Source organism: Rissa tridactyla, chromosome 7 (assembly GCF_028500815.1).
Source record: "Rissa tridactyla isolate bRisTri1 chromosome 7, bRisTri1.patW.cur.20221130, whole genome shotgun sequence".
NCBI lineage: Eukaryota > Metazoa > Chordata > Aves > Charadriiformes > Laridae > Rissa > Rissa tridactyla.
The window spans coordinates 14,213,290-14,227,880 of record NC_071472.1 but is presented as its reverse complement, the minus strand read 5'-3'; the positions used below and the strand labels follow the sequence as shown (position 1 = coordinate 14,227,880).

The 14,591-nt window shown below is 46.7% G+C and overlaps 1 protein-coding gene across 1 annotated transcript; it reads left to right on the top strand.

Annotated features, from left to right (window-relative positions):
* The first annotated feature begins 846 nt into the window (after window positions 1-846).
* On the top strand, window positions 847-14,258 carry LOC128912348 (uncharacterized). Its single transcript, XM_054208061.1, has 3 exons — window positions 847-1,064; window positions 9,176-9,400; window positions 13,571-14,258. The coding sequence occupies exons 1-3, from the start codon at window positions 847-849 to the stop codon at window positions 14,256-14,258; spliced, it is 1,131 nt and encodes a 376-aa protein (XP_054064036.1).
* The last annotated feature ends 333 nt before the right edge of the window (window positions 14,259-14,591 follow it).

Below are 14,591 nucleotides of genomic sequence, written 5' to 3'. Positions count from 1 at the left end.
ATGTTGGCTTCATAGGCCAAATACCAGAATTCAAGGACAAACTTGTGCATACATGTAGCATTGAGAGACAAGGAAAGTTACTCCCTACTGTTTAATAGTGCTCTGTTTTTGTTTTAAAAGGAAAACACATACAACAAACTGAACTTGCTGTTTAGATGAGTGTTTTTCAACCTGTGGTCTGTAAGAGCGTTCTGTAAAGTGATTACCCTTCCCACAAAATGACGGCGTTACACTTCTATATGTATAAACAAGGAAAACAACTGTGGACTGGGGGAAGGAGTAATTATCTAGAAAATAGCCACATTCTTTCGTGTTTCTAAATGAAAACCATCATGGCAACATTGCCTGAGATAGCCTGCAGTTTTGCCCCTAAAAGTTTGTGTGGCTCTTCAGTTCTAGAGAGGCTGATGAGAACCTGAGAAAGATGGTCCTGGTCAGACACAGATCTCCCTGATAGATGTATCCTTGCCCAGAATGACAGGATTCAGAAATCAAAGTTAAAACTTTGTTTCCTGCATGCAAGGTGTAGTTATAAAAACCAAAATCTTCCAGGTTGTTGAACAAATGCCTGCAGGGTGGACTAGGTGTTTGGTTTTGGTGTTTAGACTGTTCTTCTAGTTAGTGCCCTGGTCATGGGTGTGGAAGAACCTCTCTTACTCTGGGGTCTCAGTTTTCTTTTCTTCATAGGCCTACTTGGTTCTTTGTCCTTGGATGCCCATCTTTACCCCTAGGGTTTCAAATATTCCTAGTTCTACTTGGGTTCAGACAGCTTAATTAACTATGAGCCCTTCTTTCCTTTCACTCCTGGTGACTGTACTCCACTTACGTGCTGAGTAGTGCCACTGGATGACAGGCATTTGCATCCCCAACTACGGTCAGCTACCCTGTTCCAGCTCTGAAGACTGCAAGTCAACAGAGAGTGAATCACACTACGGAAAGAACAAGTACCCACAGAAGGATTATGAGCACCAGGAGAGCTGGACACTTCAGACTTTGCTAATGAGAGCTGCTTCCTACCTGAGGAACAGCAGTGGAGTATGTGATTCACCTATTCCTGCAGCCAGGTTAGACCTTTCTTATGTGGTACCTTGAGTAAATCCATTTAGGCAGTGATGGTAGTGCAGCGAACAGTTGTGGAGCAGAGGGTAACACTGTGCCTGTTCTGAGTTGTTTTGATTTGTGGCCCCCCCTCCAAAAAAAAAAAAGAATATGGAAGGAGGAGGGCAGGCAGAGCTTCTCCTGCGTGGGAATAAAGGCCACATTTGCAGCTTTGCCTCAGGAGCTTGAAAACCATAAGTCAGGCCTCCAAAACTACATTTGGTTTAGAAATAATGAGATGCTTTAGAAAATGAACTTGGAGTTCTCTTTCACAGTCTTTTTGTTTCCAAGCCTTTTGAGTGCACTTGCTTCGTGTTTGCAAGCTTGCTTTCTTCAACAATGATGGTAGAAGTATTTTTTTTTTTTTTCAATGAAAACAAAGATGTTCTTGTGCTTGCTGATTCCAGCACCTGGGGCATAAATTTTCAAATATTGTGGCATTTGGAGAGGAGTGGAGGCAGGACACGCAAAACACTCAACTTTAAGCCCTGTTTCCGCTGGATCACCATCCTCCGCAGTAGGAATCTGAAGGATTGCAAAAGCTGAAGCATAAGGACCCCCTGTTGGTGGTCCCAGTGTCTGCCTTGGCAGCTTGCCAGGAGCCCAAGGGATGCACTTAATTTTCTTTATTCATTAGCATATTTTTAATCAAACCCATCAAACCACAATGTTTCCACATGTCTCTCCCATGGCAAATGAACAAAAATAGGTCAGTGCTTAAATGTACCTTTAACACACTGCAGTTCTGCAGTTCACTCTTATATAGTGGCAGTTGGAGGACAGCAAATGACCTATCCTCGGCACCTGGTGAAAACTTGTGATGGAGAAGACTTCACTTCTCTCCTGAAAGAGGGAAGCATGTGGAGTTTGTCCATGAAACAGACAGCTTTGCATCCGCTGCCCAGTCGGAAGGCAGGGAAAGCTGCATCTGAATCCTCTCCAACTTAGCTTCAAGTTTACAGCATTTGTTTAATGTTAATTTCCAGTGAATAATCAAGCAGGTGCAATGTCCAGGGCTGAATTCCCTGGCCCTAATGAAGTTTCAAGACTGCTTACACCTAGTTTAATAATAGGCATTTTACATTCTTGTCACCTGTAACCTACCTTCATATACCTCATGCTGCCAACCCATCTCTAGCCAGGCAAGGAAAATGTTGCAGCGTTGAGATCATGTTCACACTTGCAGCTGAGACGTGTCTTGCCTTGTTTCTTATCTCTGAATTGTTCATAACAAGAGCTAAGTAAAAATTACTCTTCATGTTTTTTACATGAGCTTTCAAAGTTGGTTACAGTGTTCTGGGTGGGGTGAATATTGCATCAACACCAAGTTAAAACTTATCTTTTGTTCTTCTTTTTTGGAAAGAAATGGGGATATAGGTTCCAGGAAAACAGTCTTCCCCATGAGTCAAAAATCGGGTAAAGTCCAATGTATTAAATAGGTTTGGAGCATTTGAAATGCAAGTCTATGACAAAGGGATGCATGCTTTACTTCCTATTGTTTTTCTTTCTTCCTAAAAAAAACCCCAGGACTTTGAACTAAACAAGCTGATAGAGACCTATCCTGAACATAGAAATTGGAATGGGCTCGCAGCCTGTTCCTAGCTGCAGAAAAGCTAAGGAAGCGAAAGGTGAAAAACTCTGCGGCATCCAGGCCGTTTCCAAGCAGCTCCACCTCTCCTGGTAACCCTTTCCTGCTGACAACACTGTCACCCAGACAGGCTGCGGCAAGTGACGCACGCATGGAGTGACTCCTGCTTCCCTCTGTGCTGGCAGATTCTCCCCTTTGGCTGTCACAGGCTTCTTTGAGATTCCTCTCATTTTGGGAGCTAACCCAAGGAGTAGGAAAGGTGTCTTAACAAGACTGTTAGTTTTGGCTTCCCGATTAAAGGTGCTAGGCATGTATTTTTGTGTCAGAAGACCAAAACCAGAATATTGCCTCTAAAGCTTGAAAGTCTGTAGTAAGAAGATGAAGTCTTCTCTGCTAAATAACAAAGCATCCCAGCCACGGGGATGGGAACCTGTTTGCTCCTTCCTTGTTGCATGCCTGTAGTAGTTCACAGCAGCAATCCTCTTGTGGGCAAATACTCTGCTTCTATTTGCTTTTCTATTCAATTCTACTCTTCCACTTCTGCTATAAGAACAGTCTCCATCAACTGCTATCAATCACTTGTTTACTTCCCAATCTTAATACATACAGTTAAGTATTTGCCTTGTCTAAATCCACCCTTACTTACACCTGTGTTTTTCTAGTGTTCTTTAACACTACTCTTAAACAAATTCAGCCCTGTTACCTGGGCAGAAGATAAGTTACAGAGGAACCAATCTTGCTACAGGCTCAATCCTGCAAGTTTGTTTGTGCCTTGTCGCTTAGAGAGGGGGAGGAGTCACTTGGCAACTTTAACTCGGGATCTCTCTGCTCTTCTGTAATGCCCACTATTTGGCCAGACCTGGATCTGTATGGCATTTATCGTGCAGTGATTTGAACTCTGGGGGGACTCCATCAGCTATTGCTTTGTGGATGGCCAGCATGGCAACAGCAGTGATGTTTTGGTTTGAGGGACTTACAAAAGGTCTTGGGCATCACTGTGGAGTGTTGCAATGTCTGTTCTTGACAGCCACCACAAACTCCATATCTTTGCCTTTCATAGCGAAGCTTCCTGTGCCATGCACCACCTCAAAATGGCAGCCACCAAACCGAAGAGGCTGCTTCGCTGCCTGAGCGAGTGATGGGGAACACAGCTTCTTCAATCTACCTTGCCTGGGGGCTGAGGATCCCTTGGGCTTCACAGTTTAGGCTCTCTCTTGGCTTCCTTCCAGGAACAGAGCGTGGGTCTGTTCTTGCAAGGGCAAGGCAGGGTGGTTGGCAGCGTGGCGATGTTTTGTATATACTACGCTCAGCGCTCAAAAGGCTAGTGCCGAACACGGGGAATTTCACATGGCTCAATTCCCTTGTACCGCGGGGAGCGTGTATGTCTCCTCTCTCAGCAGAGTGCACTTACCAGGGTATGCTCCATGCCAGGGAAGGGACTGCCTCTGTCCTCTTAAAGCTAGTCTCATGTGGATTAGGTAGTTCCAGATGTTTTGGCTAGCAGGGTGGGAAGCAGGGAGGCCTGGCCTTCTGCCTCTCTGAACTGCCTACGTAGAGAGCTATACGGAATCATGTTCCCTTAGGTCACGCACCAAATCAGCTGGAGGCTTGGAGAGTGCTCCTGTCCCAGCATCACCCCATAGCCTGCTCCTTCTGAGGAGACCTGACCCGCCTTATGCTCCCTGGGACTCTTGTCAGGCAGGGAAGGGCACTGAGCCCAGCTCTTCTCTAATGAACCATTGGACTACTGACTAAATTAAGGTACGAATAAAAAAAGCCTATGCCCATCCCCTCCACCCACCTTGAGCTCTTTTAGAAAAAGGGAAGAAAAAAAATTATATTTATTGCTGTGTTTTTGGACACCTGATCTGGAAGGTGGGCAGACTGAAAACACCTGCTGCACTGAGTCTTTAGGGAAGAAAGAGATGTTCATCTAGTCATTGTAAAGGATTCAAGTCAGAGATGGATGCTGCAGGCTTTATAAGGCTTTTGGTTTGTCACTAAAGCTAGCGATAGGCACCTGGACATCTTGAATAGATCATCGTGGGAGTCACTACCACATCAGATGCCCAAAGTTTCTCTGCGTTTTTCTATGACGTAAGTGATTTTAACATATAAAGTCAATTAATGTGAGGAGGAATTCAGCAGCAGTTAAAATCACGGATTTGAAGTTGCACTAGAAGAAGTCGAATAAGGCAAAGCCATGTCTTCTGTCTCCTTGGGCTTTTTCTTGACCTGTATGCACAACATGGTTTGTACTGGGAGTGACAGGGAGTGGACATAAACATTTCCCCAAAGTGGAAACTCATTTCTTGTGATATTTGTCCAAGTAGTTCATCATGCTGTGGTCAATTTACTTCGTTGCCATCCAGGAAATACAGGTAAATAACAATCATCCTGGTGATATTAAACAAAATATTCCTTTCTATTGTGACTACACACCATTGGCATCTCTAGTGTCCATTTTGTGGTAGGGGAAATGCTCTGACCCAAGGGACACCTAAGAAAATGAAGCAAGAGCCCTCAGAAGCGCAGTGTGAGCCATCGTACCTAATGCTTGCTATTTATGTCACGAGCGGAGTATCTTCCCCGCACACACATATAGGGGTACTGTTATGCCTAAATAATTGATTATGTCAAATTTCCCCTAAGCGTGACATCTGGCAAGAGCTGTGGCTGTACAAAATACCATCTATTGCTAATTCTTTATACAGCCGTAGCACCTCTCACCCTGAAGGACCAGACCCCTTGAACTCTGGACCATGACTACCTTCCCATTCCCCCCAAAAGGCCACAGTAAATGAGGTCGTGTTAGAGGAGTCCAGCTGTGTGATAGCAGCTGCTGCCTTATGCTCCCCTAAAGGGAAAGTGGGGCCTGTTTTGGGGTGTGAGGGGACCAACTGGCTGCAAGCCTTGCATTTTCTCTGTCTCAGTGCCCTTCGCTGCTCTTGGAGAGGTGGCCCTGCAGAAGAGGGTCCCAAAGGATGTGCAGCAGCCAAATACGGCCTCTGCTGGAGGGAAAATTCATGCGTGATTCAGGGCAAGTACCACTTTACAATAACCTCTAGTAAAGACAAGCTGTGGAGAATAAAACAACTAATTGGGTCTGCGTCGGGATGCTTTAGTACCCATGCTGAAATTTGGCCAAGGGAATGAAGCTCACACCTTTCACTGTTGCACACAAATAAACCAATATTTCCAAGGGATCTTTCATAACCGGCGATGGTAAGGATTTATCACGCATAACATCCAAACCTGAACGCACCTGGCTCTGGTATGGGATCATTGGTGCTTGTTTTTTGGTTTTGGGTTTGTTTTTTTTAATATTCCATTTTCAGCTGGAAATTACTGATGTGACCAAAGTCCGATTCCCTTCAGCAGTTTCTCCCTTCCTCCCCCCACCTTTTCGCACTCCCTGAGGTCTGACCATCTGGAAATCCTCCTCCACCTCTTCATCATGTGTGAATTTCCACCTAGGGCTGAAAGTGTCACTGTACTAAAGTGTGATGCATTAACACATTGAGGCAGAAAGCAGAGGGGAGTTGGGGATTATAACACTTCATGACCCACTCCGCAGTCGCTCTATGATTTAATCATCTTTATCAGCTTGTATCCTTTTCTTTGTATCCTTGCATTTTCCCTGTATCCTTTATTAAAATATTCCCATAATTAAAGAAAAAAAAAACACCAAAAACAACTCTACACAAACAAGTAAAGTGCAGTACCTTGTCATCAGAGTAGGATCAACTGAAACAGGCAAATGTCTCAAGGAGAGCATGCGTAACTCAAGCAAGCCGGGGGACCTGGAGTGTTCTTTCACAATGAAGCTCACTAATTATCCATACCTGCTACAGCATATTGCAAACTTGGGGTTCTTTCCTGCCAACCTTCATGCGCGTGATCTGAGCAACTGTAATTTTTATACGTGTATATATAAAGTATAAGCAGTAATAATGCTATCTTGTACAGAAATTAAACCAAGCTCTGCAAATTACGTGCCGTGTTGGTTTATCCTTTCAGCAGAGCGGAATGGAAAATTCACTAGTTTGGAAGTCAGTTAGCTGCCTAGCCTTCTTCTAACTAAATACTGAGGCTTATTATGCTTCAAATAAATACATATATATATATATATTTCTTTTGTGGCTTGGTTGCTGTAATCATCTTGGATGTAATAATGTTACTAGCCTCAGGGCTATATTTATTAAGATTTTAATTTAAAATCTTTCTGTCCTTCAGCATTTAAACAGAGGAAAACCCCATCTGGAGTAGCCAAAAAAAAAAAAAGTTCATCCTTTTCTTTTTCATGCATTCCCCTCCCCTAGGCCCTGTCTCTCATCTTTTAAGCAAAAAACCTGAGAACAACGCGCTTTCCTGTTGTAGCTCTGCACCCTTCTAACACTCCGGTACCTGTGTAGGTTTGGTAGACCCAAGTCTGCTTAATATGATCCATGTGCTCCTGTTCCTGCTGTCTCCGGAGCGGTGGTTTGTTTTCTTATCCTTGTACAATAGTACCAGTGTATTTCACAGTAATATTTCCACATACTATGATTTATTCTTAATAATGCTCTTGGTAAGGATCTAAACCACAGCAATAAATGTTGGGGGGCGAGACTATTACTCAGAAACAGCAAAGAGTTGTGGGGAAGTTTTAAGGTTATTCTGTGTTAATAAGCTGCTCCACTTCTGAGGAGATCATGGCAGGGAGATAACAGAACAATATGAACAGCTTGTAACCCAGGGAGTGAAAAATTTCCATAATCTTAAAACCCTTTTGAGGGGACATCTCAGTCAAGGGGGCAGCCTGAGCTGTCACGGTGTATGTGCTTTTTCAGGCTTTTAGGAAGAAATGGCAGCATTGGGTCAGCACCCAAGTTGTATAGAGTTTGCAGTCCTTTTTGGTTTAATCCTATGGCACATTCAAGCCATTCATGAGGCGACAGGCAGCAATGACTTAAATGATTAATACTGAGCAGGGCAGAAGGCGATCCCAAATTTTTTGTTAATAACCCTCTCATGTAATCTAGTAACACTGGAATATCAGCAGCGTGTGGTAGCAGAGGACCTTGCTTGTAGCTGATGTCAACATAGCAAACGTGGGTGGTGAGACATCCTGAACGTGCTTGCTAGAGGCCTTCAATGGCTAAATAGCACTGGGCAAATGACTATAAGTCACTTGGGCCATCTCTCAGCTGGGATACATCGACGGAGCTCCACTAGCTGTGGCAATGCTACTGCTCTGCCCCAGTGGAAGATCCTCCTTGCTTGAACTGGGGGATTCTGGTGCTGTTACAGGAGCCCCTTGCTCCTGGCCCCAGCAGTGAGTGAATCAGTCAACCAGATCGCAATCATCTTTAAAAACGCACTCTGATGTTCTTGTGCAAACAGTCAACAGTTTTGGTTTGATATATCAAAAGACTCATGGAAACAAAACTGGACAATTAAGTATGAAGAGACCGAAAACAACTTTTGACATATAGCACCAGGGCCGTGCGGTTAGTGTCGAGCTCCATGAAGAGGATGAATTCCTGTACGCTGTTTTTCTCCACTTAATTTCAAAGCAGTTTACAGAGGGTTGAATGCCGTCATCCTCAACTTACAGCTGGTGAAAATGGGGTAAAGAGGAAGAAATTCAGGCCTAAGCACAGGTCTTCTGGCTGCAGCCTGTCCCACAGGCAGTAGGTGTAGACGCTGCTTCTACACTGTGCTGCTTGCTTGTAGAAAAGAGAAGGTAGCTTATGTTCAGGTACTTGTCAGGTGCTACTGGTTGTCCATCATGAGATGACTTGAGCTTCTGCATCCCATTTCTCCCATGGCATTGCAAAGGTACCTGTGATTTTTTGCTTCTGAGCTCCATTTAAAACTGGGGGGAAACCTCTCCATCTTGTCACCACCCCCTTATAATCACTGATTTTCTCATGAGAGATGATTTTAAAGTTGCTGCATCCTACTGTTCATTTTCCTGATCTATTAGATGTGTCAGTCACAGCTGGATGCATAGAAGAATTGCACCAGTCGACTTTGAAATGCATTGTCTCAGTAAGGAGAGTTCAAATTATGAGAAGTCAAGTTTTAACTATTTTGTTTACCACTTAAATGCAGATTTTATTTTTACTCACTTTGCTACTTTGCAAGGCTTTTGGTGTGAACTTAAACAAACATGAAAATCATGTTCTTTAACAGTATGTTAAAAGTGCTTATATGTTAAAAGTGCTCACCACAAAGCAGACACTTCTTTGTTGGGCAACCAGCACAGCTTTTTCATGTTGTCTGTGTGTCCTCACCCGCCCCAACCTATTTAGGTCAATACAAGCAACTTCAGAGGAAGTCACCGCCTGGTTATAAGGCTACAGCTTTGGACTGCAGAGGACAGACTGTGCGAGGAAAACAAGAGCACTTCTGGGCTGTCACCAAGCAGGGGATAGCTTTTGAATATCACATGGGGTATCTGCCCGACGGTGTTCGGTCCCTTTACTTTGGAAATTGAAGCAGATCCCTGAACTCAGTCCCTTTGCCAAAGGGCACGCATGCTGCTTTGTGCGGAGACCTGCCTGAGGCGAGGTACCTGACTGCATTGCTTCATGATGGTGCACGAGATCCACCTGCGCTTTGTTCCCTACAGCGAATCTGGGAGCTTGGATGCAAACCTTCACGGAGCGCAAAGGGGCCACTGAAGAGGACCGATCGGCCAACATGCTGCCCGGGAGGCACCAGCAGGTAGCTGAGCTGGAGGGAGCGGGACTACAGCCACATTAAAGCAGGTGCAGTGGGAATGGGAGGCTGAGGCTGTGAGTATGATCCCTGCAGCCCTGCACTGCCGCCTGCCCCATGTCCCCGTCCTCCCTGACACTTGTGCGAGGAGCTGGCATTCAATAGGTGCTCTTCAAAACATGTTGAGGGCTCTATTTTATTTCTCTGTGGCTCATCTTCCAGATTCTCAGTTGTACCTGCTTTAGATGAGGAGTTCCCAGTTTGGTCAGGTACTTTGTTTCTGCCTGATATAGCCCCTTGTTCCAAGCGGTGTTCACAATAGGACCCTTTTTTTCGAGAGAGGGCAAATATCTGTTAACAGGCAGTTTTCAGTTAAAGAAGCATGGGCACAAGCAAAGGAGCCAGATTAACCTCTTAGTGGGTTTATTTTTTCATGAGTTAGGTCTACTTTTGCCAGTTCAGAAAATGTCCAGGTCTCTCAAAACAGCATTTACCTACTTGATTTTCAATAGGACTTTTCCTTCTACAGATTTACGGTGCTTTTGAAACATCCTCTGCTTTTGTTGCAGTTGTTTAAAAAGTATTCATGCATAGTGAGGAATCAGTCTGATTACGGATACATAATTCCGTCTGAGGCAAAAGAATGGCGTGGATACAAATTCCAGATAGAGCACAGTGCTCCCAGCCTGCCCCTGTAACCGCGCGTCTCAGTTTCTCTGTATTTCCAGCAAGATGACAATGGCTACCTTGTGAAGAGCGCTTTCAGATACAAGGCAGAAGTTTATACTTCAAGGTCTAGCCTTGAAACTTCTGCAGGATAGCAATGCTCTTCTGAAGTGCCATTTAAAACAGATTGCGTTTCACTACGTGCAAAAATCCCCCATATAGATGCAGCTATATGAGCAAAAAAAAAAAAAAAAAAAGTGCTTTTGCCAGTATAGCCTATTTTATTTGGGAAATGCTTGCAGAAAAAGATGCTTGTGCTAGTAGAACTTGTATTTGCTGGTTATCAAAGGATAAGCATTTCTAGTGCAAACCAGGCCTCTTATATATGAAGCTCTATGCAGTTCAGCCATCGGTACAGTAAAGAAAATCCTTCCTCAAAGGGATTAGTAAGGTTACCTAATAGATATTATTAATGGTTTAAGAGCAATGTGTGAGGGGCCCGATCCTTTGCTAGTGTAAATTGTTATGGTCCCACTGAGGGTGTCATGGAAGCATAGAAAGGTGAGGGAGCTGCCTCGTGCCATCGCTGTCTACACGGTTTCTGGAGCTTCCCCCCGGCTCAGGACGGCGCAGGGCTGCGCTGACTGGCCTCTCCAAAAGTGTGACTTGGGCGTCTGCCGCCCCCCCTGAGATAAATGTGCATAAGCAGATATCTAGGTTATAGAGGAAGAGTTGTAGCCGTTTGATGCCTCGAAAACAAGCCAGTTGATTCTGGCTGAGGATCTCAGTTTATACTAATTTCATTATACTAGTAGCTTTAATAAGCATCAGATTCCAGTCATGACACTTGATGTTTCTACAGAAAATACCGTCCGATACCCTACCTTCTCACAGCGGGGCTCCCGGGCTAACTGTGCGCTTGCCCATTAAGCACAAATCCCAGCCATTTCCTTCCCAGTTTTCCCCTGCATTTAATGTATGGAAAAGTGTGACCCTGAATCAGATGAATAGCAGCCGGTTTGAGAAGGTGTGTGTGAAAATGTATCCTCACACAGATGAGCTCAGAACAAATAGAATAGAGGGGAGAAGGGGAGGAGCGCGGCGCGGTGGGGGGGGAGTGCGAAGCCACCCTTCCCCTGATAGTTCAGCCACTATGTGTAAGCAACAAGTTTGTGCCCAAGGGAAAAGGACTGAAAGCTGAGGAGATCTTAAAATTAACCGAGCTTTATGGCTCAGTCAATAGGCCGTGCTCCCTGAGCGAGATTACAAATCAAACGGCACATTTCGTTCTCTTAACCCTGTTTGCTCTCCCTGTAGGCTCTTCTGCCCGAAAGCATCTGAGGTTTGATTAAGTTCCTCTCTAGGAGGAAGCCAGAGAAAGTCCATTGTGAGAGCTGCCTCTAGAATGCTGTTGGACACATTTTAAATAACAGTAGAGGTTATTAGTGTATTAGTTTGTAGTTATTGCTAGAGAAGATAAGTCTTCCCAATATTTGAATATGCAAAATGGCTTTGGCTAACCCAAAGAAAGAGGGGGGAAAAAAAAAAAAGAAGCCAAAACATGCCACTGCAGTGAGTAACAGCGATGATTAAAAATCACTGTATGTAAAAAGGAAAACCTCTACCTTGTTTTACTACTAGAAATACCTTCCCGGGTTTGTCATCCGTACCAAAGACACAATATTGTCCCTTTTGGCATTTCATTCTCACTGGGGCAATGAAATAGTTGTTTTCAAAGCGAGAGGGACTGTGTTTGCACCTATTTTTTGTTTGACAGTGACCTCTGTGAACCAGTCATCACTGCTCTGCCTGTTGTTTTCTTGTTAGCTCTTTGCTGTCAAATTAATTACTGTGAAGTACTAAGCTTGTTGCATTCACGTGCTCTTATTAGCTCACAGGATGTCAGAGTGATTGGATTTTTAGCATTATTTCTTTTTTTACATTCCAGTCTTTCCATTCAAAAGCTGTTACTGGCAGGGAGGAAATACTCTATCTAATGCTGATCTCCTATCAGGGTAGCTCCAGTGATACTGAGGATTTGATTTACAATGCTGTATATGCAATTAGACCGTGTTTATATTAAAACCAAGAGGAACAATCAGATTGGGACTGCAATGTGATTTTGAAGCACGGCATTAAGCGTCTTTCCTTTTGCAGCACAGAACAAGAAGGAAAATATTTATGATGAGAACAGCGTTTGTCCCTTTCATTCTTAAATCGCAGCGATGAGCTGATCCTCCAGTTGACCCTCTTTCCGCTCCTGTGTTGCTTGTATTAGTGACAACTAACAGAGCTCACGTGTGTGTGCAGTCCAGGAATATATAAGAAGTTTTATTCTTCTTTTAAAAACCGAAATGCACAGAAGGCTCTGTGCACAGAAGCTGGGCGTCCTGCTTCTGCCCCTTGAAAACCAGCATTCGGCGCAGTGAAAAAAAAAAAAGAGGAAGGTCTTGAGATTTGCTTTCATTCTTGGAGGGAGAATTTTCTTTATTAAAAGGAAAAAAAAAAATATTAATAAATAGAAGACGTAGTTAGCGCAGCCGGCAGCCCCGTTCCCTGCAGGGATGCTCAGCTCCCGACTGTCCCCCAGTACTGAGCATCACCGCTTCCCCGGGGACACGCACACCCCCCCCCCCGGCAACACGCCGCCCGTTTCCCTGGGCGGCCCAGAGGGGGCGCCCTCTGCTCAGGCTTCCCCGCGGCGGCGGCGCGCAGCGGCCGCGGAGCAGCGCGGAGGAACGCGCAAGCCACCGCGGCTCATCTGCGCGGTGCCCCCCGGCCCCGGGGCTGGGGGGGGGGGTTGGGGGGGGGGGACCGAGCGGACGTTCGTCCGCTCGGTCCCCCCCCCCCAGCCCCCCCCCCATCCCCGGGGCCGGGGGGCACCGCGCAGGTGAGCTGCTGCCCCACCGCGTCTACGGGAGCGCGGATTTCCCGTTATCTCCCCTCCGCACCGAGCCGCCCCCCCGCCCCATCCCCGGCTCCGCGTCCCTCCTGCCCCACGGAAAACGCGCGCACACGCACACAACTCCCGCCACCCGCCCCATTCAAACAAACAAACAAACAAACAAAAACCCGCCCCGTCGCAAAAGCCAACCCGACGGTAAACTTTCTAATGACTTTCTTTCAAGTGCTTAAAAGGCAAGGAACAACGAGGAGGGGGGGGACTTGGAGGGGGGACACGACACACCGGGGCTGCTGCCGCTCGGGATGCGTCCGTCCTGCCGGGGGACGGGACGGGGGACGCGGGTCGGTGTGCCGTGGGTGTGTTTGCAGGAACCGGGAGGGAGGGAGGGGACGGGGTGGGGGTGGGGGGGGGAGTTAAAGAAACAGCATAGTTAATATTTCCACATCAGGAAGTTACTGTAATAGCCCAGGGGGCAAAAGACTTAACTTAATCTCCTAAATAGTGAGGAACCCATGGCGTCTCTGTTATAGGTTGGAGTTCCCACGTGGTTTTAACTCCTGTATAAAAGTTTCAGTAGAAAGTGCCACAATGTCGTGATTTTGCAGGGGGGGAAAATTAGCAGGAGGAGATCAGAGGAAGATAAGCGAGGAGCGAGCCGCTTCCCCGAGACCTTCCACTGCAGATCCGAGAGAGAACATCAGACGCGTTAAAAAAAAACAAAACAAAACAAAACACAGCGTTCAAGCCAGCACAAGGCGAGCGAAAGATCAAAAAGACGCGGAGAGAGAGAAAGGAGAGAGAGGGAGAGACAGATTAACTGGAGCAGCAGCAGCAACAACAACAACAAAAATCACACTTAAAATAATAATAACAATAATAATAATAAAACCCAAACCACCAACAAGGGAGATATTGTTTAAAAAGAGCGAGCGAGGGAGCGAGCCGAAGAGCTGGTCCGACCGAGTGGATCCGTGCAGCTTCTCCTGGGATCGCCGGGATCGCGCCGATTCCCCGCTCCGCTCCGCGGCCGCGCAGCGTGCGGTGCCGCTGCCCGCGGCCGGGGGGGGCCGCGCCGGGCGCCGCCGCAGCATCATCCTCGCCGGACTCCGGACCCTCCGCGGGGCTGCTTTTGAAAATAAAAGCATCTCGCTAATAATAAGCGGGGCGGTGGGGGGAGAAGACTCGCAACTGTGGAGCTGCCAGCCGCGCACCCCCTCCCCGCCGCCCCCGGCCCCCTCCCCAGCTATGCTCCGGGTCAACTTTGATGGCACGTTGAGAAGCGGCGGGCGCTGAAGGGGGGACAACCGAGCCGCGCGGCGCGGAGCCGACCTGCTGAGAGACCTGCACCCACGGCCTGTGGATTGTTGTCTTGCGGGGGCGGAGTGGGCGGGGGGGGTACAAGTGGCATTTCTCCCCCCCCACCCCCCCACACCCCCCACCCCCCCTCCTTCCAGGCTATAAATTGGATTGTATATAAATCTGCTTCGTTTATCTCCCCTGACCCCCCTCAATGACGCTGGACTAAGGAGCTCCTCTCCGCGGCCCGCCAGGACCTGCCGAAGCGAGCGATGGACCAGGACCGGCTGCGCCCGGGGATGCCCCTCTGAAGCGCCACGGGGCACCGGG

Excerpts from the sequence above, each read along its gene's own strand:
- LOC128912348 (XM_054208061.1), top strand. The coding sequence starts at position 847 with ATGACAGGCATTTGCATCCCCAACTACGGTCAGCTACCCTGTTCCAGC. Across the intron at positions 1,065-9,175 it reads TCACCTATTCCTGCAGCCAG|ATCCCTGAACTCAGTCCCTT; the intron begins GTTAGACCTTTC and ends AAATTGAAGCAG. Across the intron at positions 9,401-13,570 it reads TGCCCGGGAGGCACCAGCAG|GGGGGGAAAATTAGCAGGAG; the intron begins GTAGCTGAGCTG and ends GTGATTTTGCAG.